The sequence below is a fragment of the Anguilla rostrata genome, chromosome 5, assembly GCF_018555375.3.
Source record: "Anguilla rostrata isolate EN2019 chromosome 5, ASM1855537v3, whole genome shotgun sequence".
In the NCBI taxonomy this organism is placed as follows: domain Eukaryota; kingdom Metazoa; phylum Chordata; class Actinopteri; order Anguilliformes; family Anguillidae; genus Anguilla; species Anguilla rostrata.
In genome coordinates, this window is record NC_057937.1 from 22,844,291 (window position 1) to 22,871,254 (window position 26,964).

General features: G+C 43.4%; 1 protein-coding gene across 6 annotated transcripts in view; it reads left to right on the forward strand.

Annotated features, from left to right (window-relative positions):
• Positions 1–26,964, forward strand: part of fkbp16 (FKBP prolyl isomerase 16) — a 111,169-nt gene that overhangs the window by 75,831 nt on the left and 8,374 nt on the right. For 5 of the 6 annotated variants that reach the window (XM_064335626.1, XM_064335628.1, XM_064335629.1 and 2 more), the window contains 3 exons: positions 4,455–4,672; positions 13,092–13,270; positions 13,547–13,624. In XM_064335626.1, coding sequence (XP_064191696.1) covers positions 4,455–4,672; positions 13,092–13,270; positions 13,547–13,624 — 475 coding nt within the window. Of the gene's footprint in view, positions 1–4,454; positions 4,673–13,091; positions 13,271–13,546; positions 13,625–18,735; positions 21,878–26,964 lie in introns of those variants that run through there. The other variant, XM_064335627.1, reaches the window with a different exon arrangement.

A 26,964-nucleotide genomic window follows, 5' to 3' on the forward strand; every position in this document is an offset into this window, starting at 1 on the left:
ATATTACATTACATTACATTACAGGCATTTGGCAGACGCTCTTATCCAGAGCGACGTACAACAAAGTGTATAACCATAACCAGGAACAAGTGTGCCGAAAACCCTAGAGGGCAGTAGCCTACCGTTCCAAGTGCAGGGAACAACCGCATAGTTCAACTTGGACCCTGTAGGTTAAACTGATTAACACTAACACAAACAAGGACAGCAACAACGCAGTCTATGCAAAAATACAAGCAATAGTTAAGACTAGTTAAGTCACCTACGAAACAACTACCTAGTTACAACCCTAAGCTTACAGTCAATTTAGAGATTAAATTGAGAATACGATTTCTCTCAGCATAATGATTGATTCAAAGACTAAACAAACTCACCCGATATTGTCTTCAAATGGATCCATGCCAAAGAAAAGTAATGATTCATCCTCTCAAAAAGCTTTTACTAACAAACTTTTAGTAACAAAAAACGAAATATCAACTCGCCACCCCTGCTACCTGCGCTCAGAGTACCGTATTATTTATTTAGACATTGGCAGACTACAGCATAAATTGCGTCTTTTGTTTATATTCAATATTAGAAATTACAGCGAGAAACTGCAGCTGTAGACACAAGATAGTGTGTTATGTTATGGTAGCAATGGAACGAAGCGGACTATGCATGTATTACCGTCATTGTTTCATTATACCAGCGTGTTTTCGCGCATTTGCACAGAAACTCAAATACTATCAATAAAATGGTTTAGCTATTTCTCAGCATAGTGACAGATTTAAAGACTGAACGAACTCACCCGATACTGTCTTCAAATGAATCCATGCCAAAGAAAAGTAATTCATCCTCTCAAAAAGCTTTTACTAACAAACTTTTGGTAGCCTAGCATGCACTCTGGCTGGTCTTCCACTGCTTCCCCGACATTCAGACCCTCCCCTCACTGATAAAAACTAGACCCTACGGTGTCGGATTACTTGCGTCGCCATGGATGTCGCTTGCCGTAAAGAAGTTTACTAGATGTCGTAACGCTTAGATTTGGAGCTCCAGCTCTTCCGCACCCCACCTAATAAAAAAGTCCAAATGGCGGGCAAACCATATGGCGGACATAAGTGGTCCCAATTGCAAAGTTGTAGAGCACATTCAGATGCATCGGTCGATGAAGTTTTGTGTTGATCTGACATACGGTGTGGGAGTTATGACCTTTTAAGCATGGCCCTTTGTTATAGCGCCACCATCTGGCCAACTTGGGTGATTTGTAGTGCCTGAGTAGTGGGGGGCCATAGGAGCCCACCCACCAAATTTGGTTTGTGTACAACTTATGGTTGCTGAGCATCAGACATTTCAGTGGAGAAAAATAATAAGAATAATAATAATAATAATCCTAACAGAAACAATAGGGTTCCACCACTTTCGCTGCTTGGACCCTTCATAATAATCCTAACAAAAACAATAGGGTTCCACCAGCTTCGCTGCTTGGATCCCTAATAATCCTAACAGATACAATAGGGTTCCACCAGCTTCGCTGCTTGGAACCCTAATAATAATAATCCGAACAAATACAATAGGGTTCCACCAGCTTCACTGCTTGGACCCCTAATAATCCTAACAAAAACAATAGGGTTCCACCAGCTTCGCTGCTTGGACCCTTAATAATCCTAACAAATACGATAGGGTTCCACCAGCTTCGCTGCTTGGACCCCTAATAATAATAATCCTAACAAATACAATAGGGTTCCACCAGCTTCGCTGCTTGGACCCCTAATAATAATAATCCTAACAGATACAATAGGGTTCCACCAGCTTCGCTGCTTGGACCCCTAATAATAATCCTAACAGATACAATAGGGTTCCACCAGCTTCGCTGCTTGGACCCCTAATAATAATCCTAACAGATACAATAGGGTTCCACCAGCTTCGCTGCTTGGACCCCTAATAATAATCCTAACAGATACAATAGGGTTCCACCAGCTTCGCTGCTTGGACCCCTACTTAAGTGATCAGCGAACTGGAGAGAGCCCGTCCTGGGAACTGGCAGCAGCCTTTATGTTGGAGGAAAGGCCCAGATCCAGGTGTACGCCCTCAGCTCTGACGAGCCACCTCCCAACCTAGAATGACAAGGTAGAACAGAAATTAACAGAAACAACTCAAAAGGGGGCGGGTCGTCACAATATGTACAGGTAACTTTCCAAGAATGGCCTTGTAGATGAACATATGCCAGTGTTGCATCCTATGTATACCTAGGGATTTCCAATTTACCAAGTCATATAAGGTACAATGATGTGTCTTAAAGCCTGCATTTGTAATAGATCTGAGGGCAGCATGATAAAGAGGGTCAAGTTTGGACAAAGTTGATGGACAAGCAAAGTGGTAAATGATGTCACCGTAATCTAGTTGAGGCAGGAATAAACCTGCAACCAGCCGTTTACGTGAAGACATAGAAAAACATGACTTTAACCTATATAAAAAGCCCAATGTGAACTTAAGTTTCCTAGCAAGAGTTTCAATGTGTTTTTTAAAGTTAAAGCTTTTGTCCAACCAAATACCAAGATATTTATAAGTATCAACAAACTCAATAGCTACGCCTTCAAGGGTGTTAATAGAGAGAGCTGGAACCTTGACGCTACTAGGAGCAAATATCATTGCCTTAGTCTTATATGCATTTAAAAGCAGCTTCAGGTCAATAAGGGCATGCTGCAGTGAAGCAAAATCCAACTGCAAGTTTGCACAAGCAGTCTCAGGAGAAGGGGCACAAGAATACAAAATTATATCATCAGCATACAGATTGTACAGTGAGTGTTCAGTCTGACTGCAGATATTGTTAATATGGATGATAAAGAGCAGAGGACCTAAAATAGATCCTTGGGGAACACCCTTTCTAAGAACAACAGGGTCAGATGTAACATTCCCATGTCTGACAAATTGCATCCGATCAGAAAGATAGCTCTGAAACCAATTTGCAGCTTTGTAACTAGTACCAGCCTTCAACAAGGTGTTTATTAACATGGGATGGTCTAATGTGTGAAAGACCTTAGTAAGGTCTATAAACATGGCCACACAGAATGATTTCGTATCAATGGCTGCATTTAGTATGTTGTGAGTCCAGGAACATTTTAAATTGATCAGACACTAAAGACTTCAAAACCTTTGCTAATGTAGAAAGGTTTGAAATAGGTCTATTGTTGTTCATTTCACATGGATCACCAGTTTTCAATAGTGGTGTAACATAAGCTTGTTTTCATGAAACTGGAACTTTATTTGTATAACTGAAAGGTTGAAAATGTAAGTGACTGGTTTGGCTATAATCTCTGCTGCTGTTTTCAATAAAAACGGGTCAAGGCACAGCTGCCTTCTTAGGATAAATTGTCTGCAGGGCATGCAGAACATTGGGCACCAAGAAAGGTGTGAACTCGAAGGTGGGGGCTAATGGGGTAGGACTAGTAAGCACTTCACTATGAGCTACATTTTCAACCAGGGAAGACTGACTAAACTGTTCATCAAAAATATTTCCTGCCTTATAAAAATGATAATTAAAAGCATTTAGCATCTCCCTCTTATCTATTATGGAAGCGTTTCCTATTTTCAACTGGTGTGGAAAGCTAGAAACCTTCTTGTTCTGTAGAGCTCTAATGGTCTTCCAGAATTTAGAATGGTCATTCAGACTATTTGAAGTTTGTGTTAAATAGTACTCAGCTTCTTGATGAGAGATGTACATTGATTTCTAAGGGTTCTAAAAAGCCGCCAGTCATCAGCAGTTTGGGAATTCCTGGCTAAAGACCATTGCTTATTTCTAGCATGAATAAGGTCAGCTATTTCTTTAGAGAACCAAGGGTTGTCCCTATTCTTAATCCTGAACTTTCTAATGGGGGCATGTTTGTTTGTGATCATTAAAAAGTGTTGATGAAAAAAAGCTGCAGCCTCTTCAATGGTAGGGATCAGCTACCATTTGACTTTAACTAAATCATGCAGGAAGGCTTGCTCAAAGAAGTGATTGAAACAACGCCTGAGAACGGTCAGTCCTTTGGATTTGGGTAGCTTAGTGCTCCTAACACATGCAATAGTACAATGATCACTTATGTCAATTGGGCAACATATTTATGTACTGTGTTTGTTAACATGACATCAATAAGTGTATCATTACCTGGCTTTGAGGGATTTACTCTGGTGGGGCTGTTTATAAGCTGTGTTAGATTCAGTGAATCCCATGTTTGAAATTTTAAGATTTATCACTCAACCAGTCCCAATTTAAGTCACCAATCAAAATCAGTTCAGATGAGTTTAAATTAGACAATACCTCTGTCAAGCTTGAGATGATTTCATTAATGGCAGAGGGGGGCCTATAACAGCCAATGATAGTAAATGGGGATTTTGCTATTGTTACTTCCACAGCCAGAAGTTCAAATTGCTTAGGAACTGATTTAGAAAGCAAAACAGAGCTCTGAAACATTCTCTTTTGTGTCATGTTTTGGCAGGGACCCGGACATTCCAGCCTGCAGCCCCCTGCTGTACCAGCTCCAGCTCCTGGACATCAGGGAAAAGCCAGACCCCCTGGACCTGCTCATCTCTGACCGGATCCGAATTGGCAACCAGAAACGGGAGCGGGGGAACTTCTTCTTCCAGAGGGAGGAGTTTGTCATGGCAGCACAGTCCTACTGCATGGCCTTGCATGTCCTGACCACACAGACCAGAGGTAAACCATTCTCTGTCAGCCCTGCCACACCCTGCCCTGCACTGTCCTACCCTTCCCTACTATACCCCTACTTGTCCCACCCCACCCTAGCCTGTGGTTGGTGGAAGTACACTTGCATTATTATATCTCAGACATAATAATAATAATAATAATAATAATAATAATAATAATCCAGGAGGATGCAGGTCCATGCAAAAGATGCATTTGTATGCATTTGGAAATGTTATATATTGAATTTTGAACATGTAAAATATTTTAATGTTATTATTGTTATTATGTCTGGACGACTTACCCAGCATTCACACAGCGAACAACTGAGTAGAGCAGTTGCCGGAAGTCTATTCATTTTCTATAAAGCTGAACACCTGGGCTGTTGTTGCCTACGAAAAGTTGTCCGTGGATAAACCTTTCAATCTATCCATTTCTCACTAGCTAGCTGGCTATCTAGTGATCCATCTATCTAGCTCGCTAACTAAGGAATATGTCTCTCTCTTGCTATCTATCAACAATGATCAGTGTCATAACATATCTATAGAGACTTTGTTTTTCTTCATAAAAAATGTGTAGCTGCATGTGATCACTAAGAGAGCACAACAGGAAGCTCTTGCTCCACCCTCAGCATAGTAGTCTTGACCAACCAATCAGCCGAGTTGCTTCAGGCGTGAACGCGAGGTCAGTAGCCAAGACAACTTTCATAGCTCCCATATTATCCTGTTATGCTCATATATGATTAAACAGTATCAATATGTGCTGTTGGTTATGTGCTGGAGTAATTTATTCTGAGCGTCCTAAAGGTACAGTAGTGGTGTATCAAACATTACAGCACAAACTCACATGGACACACAGCCTCTAACGTAAAACAGCGATCTCCGTCAAAGAAACCTCGTGAAATGGGAGGCTGGTCACGCAGCTAAATGGACATTTCTCAGGAGCAGGTCTCTGAGGAGGGATGTTGTGGTTTGGGTGCTATCTGCAGGTGGAGAGGGAGCTGTTTAGCTGGCCTGCAACCACAGCTGTAGGCAATTACAGTGATTGGTAACACTTTATCTCTTCTGCCTGCAGTGAGACGGAAGCCTGGAACGAGAGATGCGCGCGGGAGCTACGTGACCCCTCTTCCTGCTGTCCTGTGTTTATTCTGCTTGTTTTGTGTTGTAATATTGTGGAACACACAATAAATGCCCGTGTGTGTCTCAGACTTGCAGACTGTGTGCTATGTGTAGAGAGAAACAACGAAACCTGTTACAGTCTCTCTTTCTCCCAAGCCCCACTGCCCCACTCTAATCATGACATTAACATGCAACACCAGGCAGACAGAAAGCATTGTGTAATTTAGTTACATGCCTCACCAATCAGGGTGAGATAATGAAGCATAAATCACCTTGTTATATAAATTTTTTGATAGAGCAAAACAGTACATACATTTTTAATTAAATCAACATTCAGTAATTATTTTGCATTGTATAATTATTCATACAAAATACATTACTGAAATTATAGTGGCGTGGGTAATAAAAGTGTTTGAAAATTATACCCCCAGCTCTTATACCCTCCACTGGAGAGATTTTTTTGTCCCTTTGTGTTTACTCACACAATGGTTTAAAGAGTAAATATCGTTTATGTACTATGTACAGTTTTTTTTTTTTTTTTGGGCGGGGGGGTTTTTTGGGGCTTTTCTGGTGCTTCAACCTTGAGGATCCATTGAGGAAGAATTCTTAGTTTAGTGTAAAAATAATTCGGAGTTCTTAAGTGCAACAGAAATTAATCACTTTGCACACATGCCAAATATGCCCAATCCATTTAGGGGGATTGGGCATTTACCTTATTTAAAGCTTTATAATTGCAGATGTGAGCATCACAGAGACTAAAAAAATGGCTTAAATGAAGCAGGACATTTGTACGATTTACAATACTAGATTTGTTTATATTCATAATTTAAGAAAAGAAGAAGAAATAAAGTGCCACAAAAGCAATTGTCTAGGCAAAAAAGCAAAAATGAATTTACTCTTTTAGTTTGCAATGAAATACTGAAAGATTCCATATATAAAACAGGTTAATACATGTTAGTACATACAGGTTTATACATGTCCTGGATAAAAAACTATGACAACAAGTGCGTAAAATCTAAGGGTGGATATGCAGAACTTCTAAAGGTATATGAAGCAAAAAGTAAGCAGTGTACCCAGTGTCTCCCAATCTATCTAAAATATCTAAATTATGCTCCACTGTATTGTAAATGGTACAAATGTCTTGCTTCATTTAAGCCATTTTTCAAGTCTCTGGAGTTATAAAATCTGGAGTTATAAAGCTTTAAAGGAGTAACATGTTGGTTGAATGTAACACTTGCCAGTTGTCTTTAGGCAAAACAAATGTGCATAATTTTTTATTATTCAGTCATTTAAATGTATTTTAAAACATATTTTTCTAAGCCTAAATTTCCCACTATAAAAGTTCACCCGAACTGCCTGGGCGTGGTAATGAGAACTGTCAGTTAGCTATGATTGACAGACCGTGCCCCATTACCATAGCTACCTCCATGATATGCGCTCATCTTGGGAGACTGAATTTTCACAAGCTAGCTAACTTAGTATATCAAGTATCGATAGCTAAAGACGTTGACTTATATCCAATAATAATTTTTGCTAGCTAGCTAGCCAAGTTAAGATAAAACCACAACAATAACGTCCTTATGAAAGCAAACTAGCTAACGTTATCGATAACATTACATTATGAAAGCAAACTACATAGCTAGCTAACGTTAGCTAGCTAGCTATAAATGAATATAACCAACCAGAGATAGTCCAATAGTCCTTAAAAGGCACTCTAATAAGTGAACCTAACGTTAGTCAAATATTTGCATTGTCTTGCTTGTAAGCCAGCGGCACAAACTATGGGTCACGAGTTATCCATGGGTCCCCAAATATGATTTAGAATGAGCTATCACAGCAATCTGACTGACAGTAGGGAGGGCAAAACGGAGCTTTAGAATGTTGCCAGCAGTGTATGCGCGTGAGCTTGACAATACATTTCTCACAGAAAAGGTAGTTCGTCGCCTTTTTTTAGTTCATTACAGTGGTGATAGAAGTGACAATAATTAAGTGGTGCTGTGCTGTTAGCCTTTACTGATCGCCGTACAAGGTTAGTGAAGTAGTTGGCACATTCGGACAGCACTAACCCATAAAAATGTACTTTGAATGATACTTGCTCAATTGAGCGGTAAATCTGAAAAACATTCGATTATATTCAGCGGCACCGAAATTTTCTTTCACACCCTCAATACACGGCAAAAGTCCCAGTAGAAGATTGAATTAAACCTTTTAAAGTTATATATTTTCTGGAACATTATCGATTCCACTTGGCCACAGTGAGTGAAACTAGGCGATTTTAGTGTATAGTTTCTATTTAAATTACGTCAGAAGGATTCAGCCTTGTCGTTTGCTACCTAAACTTCACAGCACACTTGTATATTTCTTTACGGGGCGTGGAAAGGGGAGTGGTTACTGTACTTGTGACGCACTAAGTCGATAACATTCTCAACCGGTTGAAAATAGGACGATAAATTTAAAACGCGTATTTTTCCAAAATTAAAGAACGGACATATTTAATACTTTACTCATCATGTTTCTTCAATGCCTCTTGTGCAAATAGCACATAAAACCGAGAAAGTGTGAAAACCACTATATTACTCCTTTAAATAGGGTACCCCCTAAATGGGCAAAGATTGGCCAGATTTGGCATGTACGCTAAGGGGTTAATGGCATGCAAAATCTCTATAATTTTATCAAGCAAATCCAACTATTTTATTTATTTAGTAAATACAACTATTCATTTTTTGAGTCTACTAAATAATACTGCGTACAAGCACTAGCCAACATTTGTGTGTGTGTGTGTTCTACAGTTCTTTATCTAGTGTTGGGCAGAGCTGCTAGCTTAACTAGTCTACGTTTTCCAGTACTATGTGTGTTGTTTCCAGTGCTGGACAAAGTACACAACCCCATTACTTGAGTCAAAGTATAGATACCCCTGGTCAAATATTACTCCACAACAAGTGAAAGTTGTTCAGTCAATTTTTTACTCGAGTTAAAGTACTGGAGTACTTGCTTTTAAAAATACTTAAGTATTCAAAAGTACATTTTCTTTTTAATGCCAACGCACTGTTGTATTGTTTCTACGGTGCATTTACAGAAGCTCATTTACAGATGCATTTTCACTGTTATTAGATAGCAACACATGATAGATAGCATTGCCTGAAATGTGAAACAGTTGGATGACCCTTCGCTCAAATTCCATAAAATGTCATCTGACCAAAGCTCAGCCAACTTCATAATTAGCAAACGGGCTACCATTAGCTAACGTTTACATACCTCGACATCAGGGGTTAAATTGGGATTTGGGAGGTGGGTGGACCCTGAGATCCGGTGGGAGGTGGGTGAAAAAAGGTACAAACCAATGAATGTCTCAGCTCAAAATAATTGTATTTTTAATTGTGCACATAATTGTAATTACGGAAAACAATGTTTGAAAAAGAATGTATACTATTGATGCAAGCTTTTACATAAAATATTTCAAGTTTATTGAGTGTCATTAATGCTGAGAATATTTTTACCCACGAAAATAATCGGTCATCCTCCTCTTTTGTTCTCCCTTTCTTCCTCCTTTATCCATCTTTCTTAAAAAAAATAAAACCAGCGGTGACTGGTGAGCTGAAAATTGGTGATGCTCAAAACTTTCCTTTAAACTTTAAACATTGATCTCAAACGTGACTTTTAATGAGTAATTTTTCCTTTATTATTAACCGTGCCAACGATCTGACTACGCAATTGGTAAGGGACACACAGCTTCTTCGCGTTGTGTTAGGGAGATTAAATGATAAATGCGATTTTTAAAAATCTGATTTAATCACTAAGCAGTGGTGGAATCTTATGATTTTCCTTGAGTATCAATACAATTAATCCACAAAATAGGCTACTCAACACTATCATATATAGCCAGCTCTCCCAAAATAGGCATTTTTAGCGAGTAGCCTAGGCCTTATAGCCTACATTTATTTTCATTTGCAGTACAAAATTGTGCACATTTTTAATCAACATTATTTGTGGATACATGCACTTCTTTCTCCGCACTCAAATTCATGGCAAATATCTGCACTGTGTGGATTGTAAACAAAATTGAGGTGCAGGTTTTGTTTTTGCTGGTTATTCTGAAAGCTAACACGGTAGATAACAGACTGGTGTATCTTGTTTGTTAAGTGTAGACTACTTGGTGATTAACATGGATTTTTAACGGATAAATTGAATTTATGATTTAATCCCCCTAACACGGTATGAGTGTGTTAGGCTACTTGCCATTTGATTAGTCCGATCGTTGGCACGGTTGATAATAAAGGAAAAATTACTAATGAAAACAAGTTGAGATCAATGATTAGTTTAAAGGAAAGTTTTGCACCCCACCAATTTTCAGCTCACCAGTCGCCGCTGAATAAAACGGTATGTGGGAAATATTCAATCCTATCTTAGCTGCTGACCAGCAACCTGCTGAGTTTGCTCAAGCAATCAAAGTTTCCATTAATAATAGCCGGCGATCGTGGGGGCTGTTTATTCATCTCTCTTAATATAAACGACTGTTCCTCCTGAGTTTTTTTTCTTCTGATTTTTGATTGGTTGAGCGAGTAACTGGCTAGAGGGAACACATGGATTGGAGCATACGAAAAATAGACTGTATTGTCATAATTATTTGTAAAACTGCCGGTCAAAATTATTTATTTATTTACCAAAGGTGGGTGGACGCCGTCCACCCGCGTCCACCCCCAATTTAACCCCTGCTCAACATGCTTTTTCAGGTTGGACGGCAAGTTTTTGAATGCAGCGATGTAGTTTGTGCGCAGTAAGCAGAGCAGACATTTAAAACAATATGAATCTTTTTGAATTTCACAAATCTCAAACATGGACTTGAGATATGGCCAAGGTGGCAAAGAATCGTCCTTATCTTCTGCCATCGCCATCATTACTGCCGCCAAGTTCAAATTGAACTGTTCAATCACTGGTGCAACAAGAAAGCACTTTGAACTTGACCGACAGTGTAGTAGGAGTAGGCTACTGTGATTGTTTTTTCTCCTGTGAGGAACACAGCGTGTGGCCAATTGCATTTTAGAAAAGAAAAAAAAAAGATTCAACTGCTGACTTCAAAGCTATGCTTCAAAGTAACGAGTAACGAAAACCTTCATAGAAATGTAGTGGAGTCAAAAATACAATATTTATCTTTCAAATGTAGTGGAGTAAAAGTCGTAAGTTTCCAAAAAAATAAATACTCAAGTAAAGTACAGATACTCAAAAAATGTACTTAAGTACAGTACTCAAGTAAATGTACTTCGTTACTGTCCACCCCTGGTTGTTTCTGTTTCTAAAATCAAGTAACTACAATTGTAGGCTAGCTGTATTGGCATAAAAGTACAATCGTTGGACCAGCATAATTCTTGGCCAAAGAAAATCCCAGTCTAGATTTAAAACACCATTGTCAATTGGATATTGAAAGCAAAATCTAAAATGGACCAGATCAAGACACCGCCACAATTGCCCAGCGCCAATGGCATTGGCAAAGTGTGTTACTATTAGCCTACATAAAAATATAAGCCAAATTGTATAGACACCTGGTGCAGTGAGTAGCACTGTCACCTCACAGCAAGACGGTTCTGGGTTGGAATCCAGCCTGGGCCTTTCTGTGTGGAGTTTGCATGTTCTTCCTAATTGGAAACTCTAAATTGCATGAATGTGCCCTGCGATAGATTGGTGGACGGTCCAGGATGTATTCCTGCCTCTCGCCCAATGCATGCTGGGATATGGTTCAGCACCCCCCGCGGCCCTGCCCAGGATAAGCGAGTATAGATAATGGATGTATAGAAACCTGTATTGGCATAAAAGTAGATTTTAGATTCACACCATGATCCGTCAGATATTTACAGCAAAATTCCTTTCCTAAAATGCACCCGATTTATCCCATGTAAAATGCAAGTTATCGTGCTGCTATCACGTAATATTGGACATTTACGAGACCATACCATGAATGGACACGCTTAATGCAACAAAGTTCTCAACAGCAGCAGATTGGCCACATTTCACATCAATCAAGTGAACCTGTCTGTCAGGCAGAAGCCATAGGGAAATACGATGAACATGAATTTTTAAAAATGACGTGACGATCTATCAGCATGGCCTCTGGTTGATCGCAATCTACGTATTGGGCACCTTGGCCTACAGGGTATGGTAGCAACAGAAGCAGTGGTATTCCAAGACATAACTAATTAGTCTAACTAACAACATTATGTAGCCTAGGCTATGACATCAAAAATGCAGTCACAGTATAACATATGTAATGTTGTATACATTTACATCTAGCAAGCTAGCCTACTTGCAATACAATCAGAAACGTTATTGTTAGCTAGCCATATCAAATTAGATGGTTAGCTAGTCTAGCTAGATAGACATGAGAGTTGCCATGAAGATTCAAGCTACTAAAAACAACATTTTTCACCACACCTGTAATTAGCTGGCTAATAAATAGCAAAGAGAATACGGTACTTAACTTGAATTGAACTGGCGAGCCATATGGTTATTTCCTTGATTTACTTGATCCAGCATGTTAAAGTTAATTAACTGTTTGCCACTTCAGACAGAGTCAGTGTATGACAGTCAGGCTTCTGATGTTGATGTGACTCAGCTGTCCGTTGTTCTCATGTTCGTTTTGAACTTTGGAAAGATGGAATTATTCAAACTTGAAGAAGCTAGCCTGATTAGCAGTTAGCATTGTGTCTCTCCATGTTAAGTCTGTTCAACGTCCACATTTCATAAAAACTGAATAAAGTCAACAGCCATTAAAATAATAAAAAGCGTGCATGTCTCAAAATGACCGACAGAATGAGGGGTCTTGTGTCAGGATCTGTTGGGTTTAAACTGAGTTATGTTTGTGCAAAGAAAGTCTTAATTTTTTATGCTAATTTTTATGGGGTATCCACAACACAGTAATGGCATAATGTAACTACACCAAAATTGGTATTTGGTGAGCCCATGACAATTTTAGACCACCTGTGAAATGGCAGATTGGTTCTGAAACGGCAGAGCTATCAAGGTTCAAATATTGCTGTTTTATGTGAGAGTGCTGACCAGTGCAAACATACACTGAGCAGCCAATTTTCCAATTACTTTTGGTACCCAAAAATGGGTGAACTATCCACTGTACAGAAAAGTGGTAATGTATACATGGTTTACCTGATATTGTTGTTCTGACTATCTGTGCTTTAAACTCATATTTACTGTTTCATTTCTAATTCAATGTTCTGGATTTCATAATCAGAGCCAGAACATCTAAAATTGTGTCTCACTGTCCAAAAACTTACGGACTACACCCTATGTTCTTCTTGGTCCCACAGCTGGAGAGAGCACCAGGGTGGCAGAACATGAGGAGGTGCAGGAGTGCAGGGTGAAGTGTCTAAACAACCTTGCAGCGACTCAGATGAAGCTGGAGCACGTTGACGAGGCATTGCTGACCTGCCAGGATGTCCTCTTCCTGGACCCCCTCAATGTCAAAGCTCTCTTCCGGAAAGGAAAGGTAACCTCACATCAACCTGTCTATCCAACACATCCCCTTTGGGATACTACAGAGCCAAATACAATACAGGTCAATACACCAATCTAGAGTTTATATAGTGATGACCAATATAAAGACAAGAATATTACAGTACATAAAGCAGGCATTGTCTGGTGCTCTTTTTGAGTGCATCTGCAAATTTTTGGTATTTAAAATCCGGTTAAAGAAAATGCCTTTTTTTGTTGAATTTGGAAGTCTGTAGTTATGGGTGTGTCTGAGAAATGTGTTTGTTTGCAGCTGCTGTCTGATAAGGGGGAGTACCAGGAGGCCATGGAGACACTGAAGAAGGCCCTCAGACTGGAACCTTCTACCAAGGTGGGACTGAGACCAACTCTGTTTGAATACTTTAAAATACATTTGTGTACTCTTGTCCAGAAGAGCCTTAAAGGCTACAATGGCAAGGAATGTTTGATTTTGTTTAATAAATGAATGAAGGGGACATGATTCATCCTATCCTCCTTCAGCAAAGGATATATTACATTACATTACATTACAGGCATTTGGCAGACGCTCTTTTCCAGAGCGACGTACAACAAAGTGTACCATCAGAACAACCTGCTAGACCCCCACCAGTCTGGCTTCCGATCCGGGCACTCAACAGAGACTGCACTACTAGCTGTGACGGAGGCACTTGCCACTGCAAGAGCCTCACGCCTCTCCTCTGTCCTGATCCTTCTTGACCTGTCTGCAGCTTTTGACACGGTCAACCATAAAATACTCCTCTCCACCTTGGCTGGGATGGGAATTACCGGGACTGCCCTGTCTTGGTTCTCTTCCTATCTTGCAGATAGGACCTACCAGGTCACCTGGAAGGGGTCTGCCTCTGCCTCTCATCCACTTGTCACGGGAGTGCCGCAGGGATCTGTACTGGGTCCTCTGCTGTTCTCCTTATACACCAGATCTCTTGGTTCAGTCATTAATTCACATGGTTTTTCCTATCATTGTTATGCAGATGACACACAACTCTACTTTTCTTTCCCCCCCTGGGCCACACAGATCAATGATAAGATCTCTTCCTGCCTGGCTGACATCTCCACTTGGATGGCCAGCCACCATCTGAAGCTCAACCTCAACAAAACTGAGCTGCTCTTCTTCCCGTACAAGACCTCCTTGCTTCGTGAACTCTCAATCACGGTTGATGGCACCACAGTGACTGCCTCTCACTCTGCAAAGAGCCTGGGGGTGGTCCTGGATGACCAGCTGGACCTCAAGGAGCACATCAAGGCAACATCACGGTCCTGCAGATTCCTCCTATACAACATCAGGAGGATTCGACCATACCTGACGACGCACTCCACCCAGCTGCTCGTCCAGGCTACGGTGACCTCTCGCCTTGATTATTGCAACTCTCTCCTTGCAAACCTGCCAGCTTGTGCCATACAGCCACTACAGATGATTCAGAATGCCGCTGCCCGACTCATCTACAACCTCCCCAAATTCTCCCACGTCACTCCCCTGCTGCGATCACTTCACTGGCTACCGGTCGCTGCCAGGATCCGATTCAAAGCCCTGACCCTTGCCTACACTGCCGCCAACAGGACAGCCCCTATCTACTTGCAGGACATGACTCAATTCTATGTGCCTGCTCGACCACTCCGCTCTGCGGCAGCAGGGCGTCTTGCAACCCCTCCCACCCGCCCAAAGGGATCACAGAGCTTCTCCACCCTAGCTCCCCAGTGGTGGAACGAACTCCCCGTCCCTCTCCGAACCTCCCCCTCACTATCCATCTTCCGCCGTGGCCTGAAGACTCATCTCTTCAGACTATACCTAGAATAACCACCACCACGCTGTGTATATATATATATATATATATATATATATTAAAAAAAAAAAAAAAAAAAAAAAACCCTTTTTCCTGTCACTTGTTACATGTTGCCCCATCCCTGCACTTCTTGGTAAATTGTATTTGTCCTAATACTCTAGCTTATTCTTCTGCCTAGTTTGGCTTTGCAGATGTTAGACCAGGATAGTGTTCTTTGTTCTCGGCTAGAAATAGCTTTACAAAATAAGTAATTGTACCTTACTGAACCCGTGTTCAGCAGTTGTCTACGATCATGAAAATGCACTTTTGTACGTCGCTTTGGATAAAAGCGTCTGCTAAATGAATGTAATGTAATGTAATGTATAACCATAACCAGGAACAATTGTGTTGAAAACCCCAGAGAGAAGTACAGTTCAAAGTGCAGGCAGCAACCGCGTAGTTTAACTTGAACCCTGTAGATTGCACCCTGTATCTGATCAACACAAACATCCCTTGATCCCTTGACTGCCTGGTATGCTAGGACCAATGTTTTGAATTTGATGCGAGCCATAACAGGCAGCCAGTGGAGGGTAGTGAGCAGGGGGGTGACGTGGGAGTGTCTGGGGAGGCTGAAGACCAGACGAGCTGCAGCATTCTGGATGAGTCTGATGGCAGATGCCAGTAGGCCAGCCAAAAGAGAGTCGCAGTAGTCCAGGTGGGACAGTACCATTGCTTGGACAGGAGCTTGGTTGAGTAGGTGGTGAGAAAGGGACGCTCAGCTCACCACTGTGATGTTCTTGGAGAGGGACAGTCTGTTGTCCATCACCACTCCGAGATTCTTGGCACAGGGTGATGACGTCACTAAGGTGTCCCCTAGGGAAATTGAAAAATCAAGGAGAGGAGAGGTTAGAGCAGGAATGAAGATTAGCTCCATCTTACCTGGGTTGAACTTCAGGTGGTGATTGTCCATCCAGCTCTGGATGTCCCTCAGACAAGCGGAGATGCAGGCAGGGACCTGAGTGTCTGATGGGGAGAAGGAGATCAAGAGTTGTGTGTCATCAGCATAGCAGTGATAAAACAAACCATGGGCAGAGATTACAGGGCCAAGGGATCTAGTGTATAAGGAGAAGAGAAGGGGACCGAGGACTGAGCCCTGGGGAACTCCCATGGCAAGGGGATGGGACAGCAATACTCTACCAGCCCAGGCAACCTGGAAGGATCGAGCAGAGAGGTAGGACTCAATCCAGTCAAGGGTTGTGCCACAGATCCCTGTTGCTGCTAGAATGGACAGGAGGATGGAGTGCTCAACAGTGTCGAAAGCAGCTGAGAGATCTAGCAGAATCAGGACAGAGGAGAGGGAGGCTGCTCGTGCAGCATGAAGTGACTCACTAACAGAGAGGAGTGCAGTCTCTGTCGAGTGGCTAGGCCTGAAGCCGGATTGGTGGGGGTCGAGCAGATTATTCTGAGAGAAGAAAGCAGAGAGTTGGTTAGATGCAGCTCATTCAAGTGTTTTGGATAGAAAAGGAAGGAGAGATACTGGGCGGTAGTTCTGGATGACGGAGGGGTCTAGTAAGGGCTTCTTCAGCAGCGGGGTGATGTGGGCCCTCTTGAAGGATGAGGGGAAACATCCAGAAGACAGGGAAGAGTTAATGAGGGAGGTGACAAATGGGAGGATATTTGGTGTGATTGCCTGGAGGAGAGATGAGGGGATAGGGTCAAGAGCACAGGTGGTAGGGTGGTGGGAAACATCAGAGTCTGTGAGGGGAAAGAATGTGGAGAAACAGGGGGAGGGCGCAGAGCGGGTAGAGGGTGCAAAGGAGGTGCGGATGTCTGCAATCTTCTCATCAAAGAATACTGCAAAGTAATCTGTAGTGAAGGAGGACTGAGGTGGGGAGGAGGTATGCTGAGGAGAGAGGAGAAAATAGAGAACAGTTAACGAGGGTTAGTAATGGAGTTATGAATTTTTGTTTGATAGAAATTTGCCTTAGCGGCAGTGACAGCAGAAGAAAACGCTGTCAGGAAAGACTGATAGGATGAAAGGTCGGATGGGTCCCTGGATTTCCCCTACCCACCCCAGCTGGCTAACTACTGAATTATATGCAAAACAGCGGTTACTATAAACGCAATCGTTAACAAAGATACAAAAGAAAATGCGTCCCGTAGCCATGAGTTACATACGGAATGCCTATTCTACTGTCCAAATAAGGGACGATTCAGTATTTTGAGGGATGGTTGGCAAACCTAAATGAAGCCAGTAACTAGAAACATAATTCAACATTGTCATCAATTGCGAAATTGGACATTGAAAAGGGGGAGGGGACGTAACAACAATTCAAAATCGAAAGAAAAATGTTGCTGTTTTAACTGCTTTTGAATGCTGGATTTTGTAGCGCATTGATTTGAGAACTGTTAAAAGGCTGTGGTGTCTCTTTACTGAGAATTAATGCCCACCCTTGGACCAACCAGAATTGAGTATTCAGCCAAACCATTGTATAAATATGTGTATTTATTTAAATGAACCCTGAAAAGTGCCAAACTCTTGGTACTGTATAGATATGGGGCATGCCACCCCACCAAGCCGTAACTTTTACCTTTACCAATTACCTTTACATAATGACATTACACCACATTACAACATGGTTAGATCAGATGCGATATGTTTACATTAGCACGTCTGTGACAATCAGCATGGCTCATCCCTGTTCTGCTCAACCAAAGCTAGCCTAAATATTTTATCTAGCTCGCCATTGGCGTAGGAACTGGGTGGGACAGGTGGGAAGTGTCCCCCCAAATATTGGAAACAGTTGCATTTGTCCCACCCAACAATTATACCGCGGGGGGAGAAAAAACTGTAAGTTTGAAACTTTTATTTTGAAAGCGTAACACCGAGGGTAACGTAGCGTGTTTTGCCAGTAGGCTAAGCTAGCTAACAAACTAGTTAACGTTGCCCTTATGTTAGCCTATGGCCAAGATAGCTGGCTAGCTAGCTGGCTACGAAAGCACAACGAATAGCAACGACGGATAATTATAGCTGTGAAAACGGCTTGTGTATAACGTCTTGTTACGGTAACGTACTAGGAGGGTTTGGGTTAGCTAACGTTAACGTTAACTATGCTCAAGTTGTCAAAAAGCACTCTGGTAACGTCAGGTAATGTTAGTCTCTCTGTCTAATGTTAACGTTAGTCTCAGTCCTGTAACGTTAGAGCTTTCTCGGTGTTAGCCTTAACGTAAATTGTTTTGTCATCTCATTTCAGCATAATGCCACCAAAAAAAAATTAAAACCATCATCACAGGGCATAACGTTACTGAAAACGTTACATACGTTTTTTAAAAAGAGTAACGTTAGTGTAAGTATACAACAGATTTTACACTCAAGGACAAGACAACCTCATAACTGATCATTTACCAAGCCTAATATTACATTATTTATTTTAAATATCATATATCATCTTATCAGGAGAATGCTGGTACAAACAGGGAAGAGGCAGGTGAGGAAGGAGTGGCAGGTGAAGGAGTAACAGGTGGAGGGAGTGAGGTGAGGTCTTAAATGGATTAGTGATGAATATGTGAAAGTTTGTGCCTTTTATCAAGCATTTTGCACATACAGAAGAGCTCAAAATTAACATAATTGATCGCCTACCAAGTCCAGTATTACTTTGTTTGAAATATAATACATTTTTATGAGGAGAACCCTGATGCAACCATGGAAGAGACAGGAGGAGAGGCAGGTGAAGCTGCAGGGTGTGAGGTGAGGTTTTAAAATTGATTCATGATTGTAATGGATTAAACCCAGAAAGGAGAACAGGCAAGGATGGAGGCTGAGTTGCTCCCTGTTCAGTGCCAGTTTCTCAGATCAATAAACAGAAATAATACAATATGCTTAGTTTCTCATAAGCATCTTGAGTCCCCTTCAGAATTGTTTTCAAGCAGCTATTCAGCTCTGTGACTTTAGTGGCAGGGATCCATCTCTCTGACTTCCAACCGACTAAATGTGAACATGCATACATTTATTGCTGATGGACTCATTGGTGCCCGCTGCACTCATCAGCTGCACCAGGACACCCCACTACCATCCTGCACATCACATGCTGGAATGCTTCTCCACAGTGATGAATAAGTGGATTTTCATGCCTTAGTTTTAAAATGGACTACCTTGATGTTCAGGAGCTTTACCTTAGTGTAACAGGGTCAATTGTACAGCAGTAATATGTCAAATGTACATAATTATAATTACTCAAAATTTGTAAATAGTTACCTGATGTTAAGCCTCCAGAGTCAACATGTGGAACCATTGAGACTCGGTTTCTATGTTCCTACGTGCACTTCCGGGGATTCCCCCTATAAATGAGGTCTTCCGCCTCTACCTCTCCCTTTTCAATTATTGTACTACATGGGAGAGGTAAGCAACATAATGGTCTCTTTATTAAATGATATGTATAAGGTCACGTGTTAGCTAAACGCACTGTGTAGTATGCTAATATTTTTCCTGTGTTATCTCATTTGTGTAGGAGCTCAAACTAATGTGCATGATTGACCGGAGGAATCCGTTATTTTATATTTGTAACAGGTATGTTTCTGTTTTCTATGGCTCTTTGTTATACGGCCCACACGCCTTTTCTTTCTTTCGCCTCCCTTCTCCCTTTTCAATTATAGTACTACATGGGAGAGGAGCTCAAACTAATGGGCATGATTGACCGGAGGAATCCGTTATTTTATATTTGTAACAGAATAAACAGAGATCCAAAGATATTCTGGTCTGGCCTTCATTTTATTCGAAACACAACACAGACAAGCTAGCCACCAACGCTTACCTTAGACATGCATCAGTGCAGCCATATTATATTTTTAGGAGCAGGAAGGCAGCAGCAGTATGGAGACAGGAGGAGAGGAAGATACAGGGCCTGAGATGAGGTCTTAAAAAGGCTTAGTGCTTAGTAATAACATGTTTTCTTCTGCTGTAAACACAGAGATGTCAGTGTATGATCATTTGTGCGTCTGCAAATCAGTGGTTTGAAATCTTAAAAATTAAAGGTTCAGTCTGTGACAAAACCTTATTAAATATGTAGCCTTTAATGGTTAAGTCCAGTACTGATACTGTACATTATTTTTAGAGTAACTGTTTACGGTGTTCTCTGAAAAGCTAGAGTGTTGTAAACACATTAACGTCACACAGGAACATCAAATGGTTGAGACAGGCAGACAAAGACAGGGAGAGAGAGAAGCAGACCAACAGGTAAGAGAGATTGAAAAGTATTAGCCTGTATTGGCCTTTGTGAGCTTGACGTACATCAGAGCAGAGATTTCGCAAACATTTTGGTATTGCTTGCTTGTAGTGTAGTCGCATGGCTTTGAGTGAGATTGTGACTTTTTCGCTTTAGGGGGTTCAGAGCATGCATGAGCGAAGCAGAAGCAGAAACAGGAACAGAGAGTTGAGTGACAGTGAAGATTCAAGTCAGAGGACAGAGCCACACCCAAAATTCATACAGACTCAAATGCTGTCTCACAGTTTTAAGTTTCCAAGAGAGGTGGTACAAAGAATTTCCCTGGCGGCATTACAATGCATTTCAAAAAGGGTTTTTGTGTTTTTATTGCAAGAAAGTGTATCAAGAAAAACCCACACCCTTTGCAGCAAAAGCAGAGCCTGCTTTTATCACTACAGGATTTAGAAATTGGAAAAGAGCGATCGAAAAATTTAAAGCACACGGAAGTAGTCATATGCACTGTCATGCTGTCTCTGTGACTGCACAAGAAAATCACCGTGTAGATGCACAATTGTCCAGTGCTTTGGCAATCCAACAAGCAGACAATAGGCACTGTCTTGGGAAAATAGTCCGTTCAATCAAATATTTAGCACGACAGGGACAGGCCTTGAGAGGGCATGAGGGTGAAAATAGTAATTTGTATCAGCTCTTGAAAGACAAGGATGATGTCCTTTTAGCCAAATGGTTGCAGAGGCCCCAGAAAGAATACATTAGCCCACAGATCCAGAATGAAATTCTGTCCACAATGAGCAACAGTATTGTTCGTGGAATAGCTGACACAATCAGGCATCTACCCATTCTCCAGTATGCAATCATCATTGATGGAACACAAGACATTTCTGGGCAAGAACAAGAAAGCATTTGCCTGCGTTATATTGACAATGAACTGATGCCCATGAAGAATTCATTGGTTTGTACTGTGTCTCTGAAACAACAGGAAAAGGCCTTGCTAGAGTTGCTAAGGATGTGCTGCTGAGATTAAATTTACCAATCCATGGTTTGCAAGGTCAAACTTATGATGGGGCTGCTAATATGTCCAGGAAGCATTCTGGGGCACAGGCACTGATAAAACAAGAGCAGCCACTAGCCCTCTATGTTCACTGTGGAGCCCACTGTACTAATTTGATCACACAGATATAATGGTGGGGGGGGTATCGGAGAACCAGAAGCGACTAATACAGGGGAACGAAAAGCTAACGCTACAGGAAGCGTTAACCACAAAGTCCCGAAGAACAAAGGAAAGGGAACACCAGAAACTAAAACACAAAAATAAGATCCTTGGGAGAGCAACTCCCGCACACACAGGATCATAAACCAAAAGAAAACACGGAGTAAAAAAACGACTCCGAAGGACAACCTTGTCCAGCCGTAAAACTGGCTCGCGAAACCAAAAACTACCTGTGAAAACCAGGGCGAAAAAGAAAGGGACCAGTGGTACAGAGGCGAAGCTCTGGTACCAAACCCAAAACTGGTCTTAAAAAAATAAAGACAACTGAGCAGCAAAATTACTCAGCGAAAAGAAAAAACCTGAGACGCAGCTCAGAAAGACACAAACAAAATACAATACCAGGGACAACGTCCCAATACCCAACGGCTCACACAAGCTCAAAATAAAAGTACAAATACCCTAAGGCGTCAGAATGCGCTCACTGCGCTAAGAGACTGAACGCCTTAAAAGAGGACACAGAATCACCCATGAACACAATTCTGTACACTGTACACCGTCCACCGAGCACCTATACCTTACCGGCTTAGTGAAAAAGGGTTTTAACACAGAAGCACTGATTGCTGTTCTGTCAGTGCTTATAAAGGCACCTCCCCAGGTGAAAATAATAGGGAATCAGACACCTGGAACAAATTAAGAAATTCCCAGATGCCGGGTGCCTTCTAGTGGCAGCACAAGGCCACTGCACCCCAGAACCATGACAGGACCCCCCCTCTAACGGGCGGCTCCAGACGAACCCTCAGCCCCGCGTCTGTGGAAGTCCCTTATCAGTTCTGGGTCCATAATGTCCCTAGTAGGGACCCAAGACCGCTCCTCCGGGCCATAGCCCTCCCAGTCAATAAGATACTGTTTGCCCCTGCCTACCAGTCACTCTGCCAGAATGCGCCACACCATATAAACCGGGCCCCCCTCCAGGAGCCGCGGGGGAGGTGGAGGATCTTCCACCGGAGCCAAAGCACTAATAAGAACAGGCTTGAGACGGGAGACATGAAAGGTCGGATGCACTCTCATTGACCGTGGGAGCTGCAACCTCACCGTGACCGCGTTGATTTTGCGGATGATCTTAAATGGGCCTACATAGCAAGGAGCGAGCTTCCGGGACTCCACCCACAGCGGCAGGTCCCGGGTGGATAACCACACCCGCTGACCCACGCGATAAGACGGTGCCGGACAACAACGCCTATCAGCCAGCCTCTTTTGATTGGCGCTGGCGCGTAACAACGATGCCCGAACCCTCTTCCAGGTGGCCCGACAACACCGGATAAAAGCCCCCACAGCCGGTACGCCCATATTATCCTCCAACTCAGGAAATAGCGGCGGTTGGTACCCCATCTGAGCCTCAAAAGGAGAAAACCCTGTGGAAGCGTTACGCAGGGTGTTGTGTGCGTATTCAGCTCACCCCAGGAACCGGCTCCATGTTGTCGGATTCGATTCCGCCAAACACCGAAGAGTGTTCTCAAGTGTCTGATTTGTGCGTTCGGTTTGCCCGTTAGTCTCTGGGTGAAACCCAGACGAAAGGCTCACCGACGCACCCAGGAGAGCACAGAATGCCCTCCAAAACCGCGCCACAAACTGCGGCCCGCGGTCAGACACGACGTCCAGCGGCAGACCATGTATTCTAAAAACATGATTAATTATAAGCCGCGCTGTCTCCGGTGCTGACGGTAGTTTCGGTAAGGCAATAAAATGGGTAGCCTTGGAAAAACGGTCTACCACTACTAAAATTACTGTGTGACCCTCGGATGGTGGCAGTCCCGTAATAAAATCCAGAGCTATGTGACCCCACGGTCGTCTAGGAATGGGTAGTGAACATAACAGCCCAGATGGTACGAGATGAGGATTTTTATTACGGGCACAGACCGAGCAAGACAATACAAATTCTCGCACGTCCTTGTCCATACCTGGCCACCAGAATCGCCTGGCTAAAAACTCTTTGGTCCTGTGGACCCCGGGGTGACCCGTGAGCCGCGAGTAGTGCCCCCATTTCAGCACCTGAGCCCATACCTCAGTCGGGACAAAGAGAGTCAGGAGGGCCCCCTCCAGGGTCAGGCTCCCGACGTAGCGCCTCACGAACAGCCGCCTCAATCTTCCAACAAACCGAAGCGAGAATCTGATTAGCCGGAATGATGGGATCCGGTGGACGGTCCTCGTCAGATTTGTCAAAAATGCGAGAGAGTGCGTCAGGTTTAGTATTCTTCGACCCCGGCCGATAAGTCAGAAGAAAATTAAATCGCGCAAAGAATAGCACCCACCGTGCTTGTCATGAGTTGCGTCTCTTTGTGTCTCGTACATACTCGAGGTTCTTATGATCCGTCCACACAGTGAATGGATGCTCCGCTCCCTCGAGCCAGTGACGCCACTCCTCCAATGCCAATTTGACAGCCAGCAGTTCGCAATCCCCAAAGTCATAATTTCTCTCGGCGGGAGACAGAGAACGAGAGAAATAAGCGCAGGGGTGCACCCTCTGATCATGGGGAGACCGCTGAGATAGTATGGCCCCAATCCCTAGCTCAGAAGCATCAACCTCCACAATAAAAGGCAACGAAGGATTGGGAGTGATTAAAATGGGCTCGGAGCAAAACCTCCTTTTAAGCTCCACAAATGCCGCCTCCGCTCGGGGGTTCCAGCAGAATTGACCCACAGCCGTCTTCTTAGTAAGCGCCGTGATGGGCACAGCCACCGAACTAAAATTACGGATAAACCGCCGATAAAAATTAGCAAATCCTAAAAATCGTTGGACTTGCTTTACTGAATCAGGGGTTGGCCAATTCTTGACCGCAGAAACCTTATCCGGGTCCATTTGGATCTTTCCTGCAGACGCAATAAACCCCAGAAACGAGACAGAGTCTGCGTGAAACACGCATTTTTCTGCCTTCACAAACAGGTGAGCCTCTAGGAGTTTGGCTAGTACCTGTTTGACATGTTTGATGTGCTCAGAGAGATTTCTGGAGAAGATTAAGATGGCATCCAGGTAGACAAACACGAACTTCTCCAGCATCTCCCTGAGCACATCATTAACGAACGCCTGGAAAACAGAAGGGGCGTTAGTGAGGCCAAACGGCATCACTAAATACTCATAATGGCCAGTGTGAGTATTAAAAGCTGTCTTCCATTCATCGCCTTCCCTTATGCGCACCAGATTGTACGCATTACAGAGGTCGAGTTTGGTGAACACAGCTGCCGATTGGAGGCGCTCAAATGCCGAATTCATAAGGGGCAACGGGTACCGATTCTTTATCGTTATATTATTGAGACCTCTGTAATCAATACACAGTCTCACGCTACCGTCTTGTTTTCCTACAAAAAAGAATCCGGCCCCTGCCGGCAAGGTCAAGGGTCTAATGAACCCACTAGCTAATGCTTCTTTAATGTATTTTTTCATAGCCTCGCCCTCGGGAATGGACAGTGAATAAAGCGAACCCCTAGGAGGCACAGTACCCGGATAGAGGTCTATAGCGCAGTCATATGGTCGGTGTGGCGGCAGTGTGGTGGCCCTTTGCTTGCTAAATCCCTCCGCTAATTGTCTGTAATCCTCCAGCACATTGGGAGGAAGAGGAAAGGAAACCGCTCCTAACATTTGCGCCTCATCCCCACCACTGGGATACTGGGATAAAAATTCCTCCTCTAGGTCTGAATTCAAACTACCATCCCACTCGTCTGCAGGAGGATTCCAATCACAAACCGAATCCCAAGCTAGACTCTCCTCTGGCTCCTCAGAGACCGCAGGAAATAACCCCGGAGTGAGACCTGACCCTGCCTCCTCCTCGTCCAACTCAGACCCCGTATCGGTTTCATTGAGAGGAGAGGAGGAAGGAGAGCGCACCTGCTGACAGTGGTCATCACACCGAGACCCCCACTGCGCGATAGGATTCATCTTGTTCCCCCAATTAATATGGGGTTGATGTTCCACCAGCCACGAATGTCCTAATACCAGTGGGTACGCTCCGCGTGCCCCCGGAATGGAATACGCATCGAAACCAACTCAGTCACCTGCCTCACCGTACCAGTGCCCAACGGGCGGCCGTCAAGTGCTATGAGGGATTGGGGATGAGACATGGAACGGACTGGCAGATTCAGGTTCTTAGCCCACCTGCGATCGATAAAATTATCAACCGCCCCAGAATCTAAAAAGGCTTCCGCCTGGACTACAGCCCCTCTCCATGCCAGTTCCACAGATAAAAAGGTGCGAAAGTCTGTAACTTTATTATGTCTCACTGGTGGCTTCCGCTCCACTAGTGAGACTGGTCTTTTGCTGTCAACTTCAGGCAATTCTTAACCAGGTGCTGTTTGCTGTTCCGGTTGTCTATGCGGATCGCTGTAGAAATCAGTGACCCCAAACTTACTGGTGGTTCCAGAGTGGGTCTGACAGAGCGTTTATAAACAGGGTCATGAGCGGTTCCTCTGCCCACCCCGTCTCCCCTGCCAATGTCCGAAAATTGATCGAAAACTCAGTCACACTTTGGCCTCCCTGCTTGATCCGGGTCAACCGGGTAGCCGCCTCCCTGCCCGAGATGTCATAGTCAAAGACCTGGGCCATCTCGAGCATCAGTAGCTGGGAATTGTTCATCACCGGTGCCTGTGCGCAAATTAAAGGATCAGCCCACGCCAGAGCAGTCCCGGTAAGTAGTGATAAAATGAACACCACCCGAGCATCCTCTGTAGTAAAACGGGAGGGTTGTGACTTAAAAAAAATTTGGCATTGAGACAGGAAGCCTCTGCACTTTCCTGCCTCCCCGCTGTAGCGCAACGGAAGCTGTAATTTAGGCTCCCTAGCATTCGGTAAAACTGGTTGGGGGAGTGTGGTAGATGACAGTGCTTGTGCCACTGGTGACAGTACTGGCGCCGTCGGGGAGCGGGACTCGCTCGCCAACCGGCGAAAGCTGTCTGCGAGCCCTATTAATACCTCCTGTTGTCTACTCATTCGCTCCAGCATCTCTTCCTGTCTACGGAAGATCAGTGCCTGCTGCTCAGCCGTAGTTGCCTGCTGTGCCTGGAGCAGCTGTAACCCCTGTCCATGGTTAGAAATGGTCGCTTGCTGGGCGGCTACCGCCCTCTCAAGAGTATTAGCGTCCATTTCCACAACAATATCGGTCGCTGGTATCTCCATAAGGCTTCTGTGTACTGGGTGGGGGGGGGTGTCGGAGAACCAGAAGCGACTAATACAGGGGAACGAAAAGCTAACGCTACAGGAAGCATTAACCACAAAGTCCCGAAGGACAAAGGAAAGGGAACACCAGAAATTAAAACACAAAAATAAGATCCTTGGGAGAGCAACTCTCGCACACACAGGATCATAAACCAAAAGAAAACACGGAGTAAAAAAACGACTCCGAAGGACAACCTTGTCCAGCCGTAAAACTGGCTCGCGAAACCAAAAACTACCCGTGAAAACCAGGGCGAAAAAGAAAGGGACCAGCGGTACAGAGGC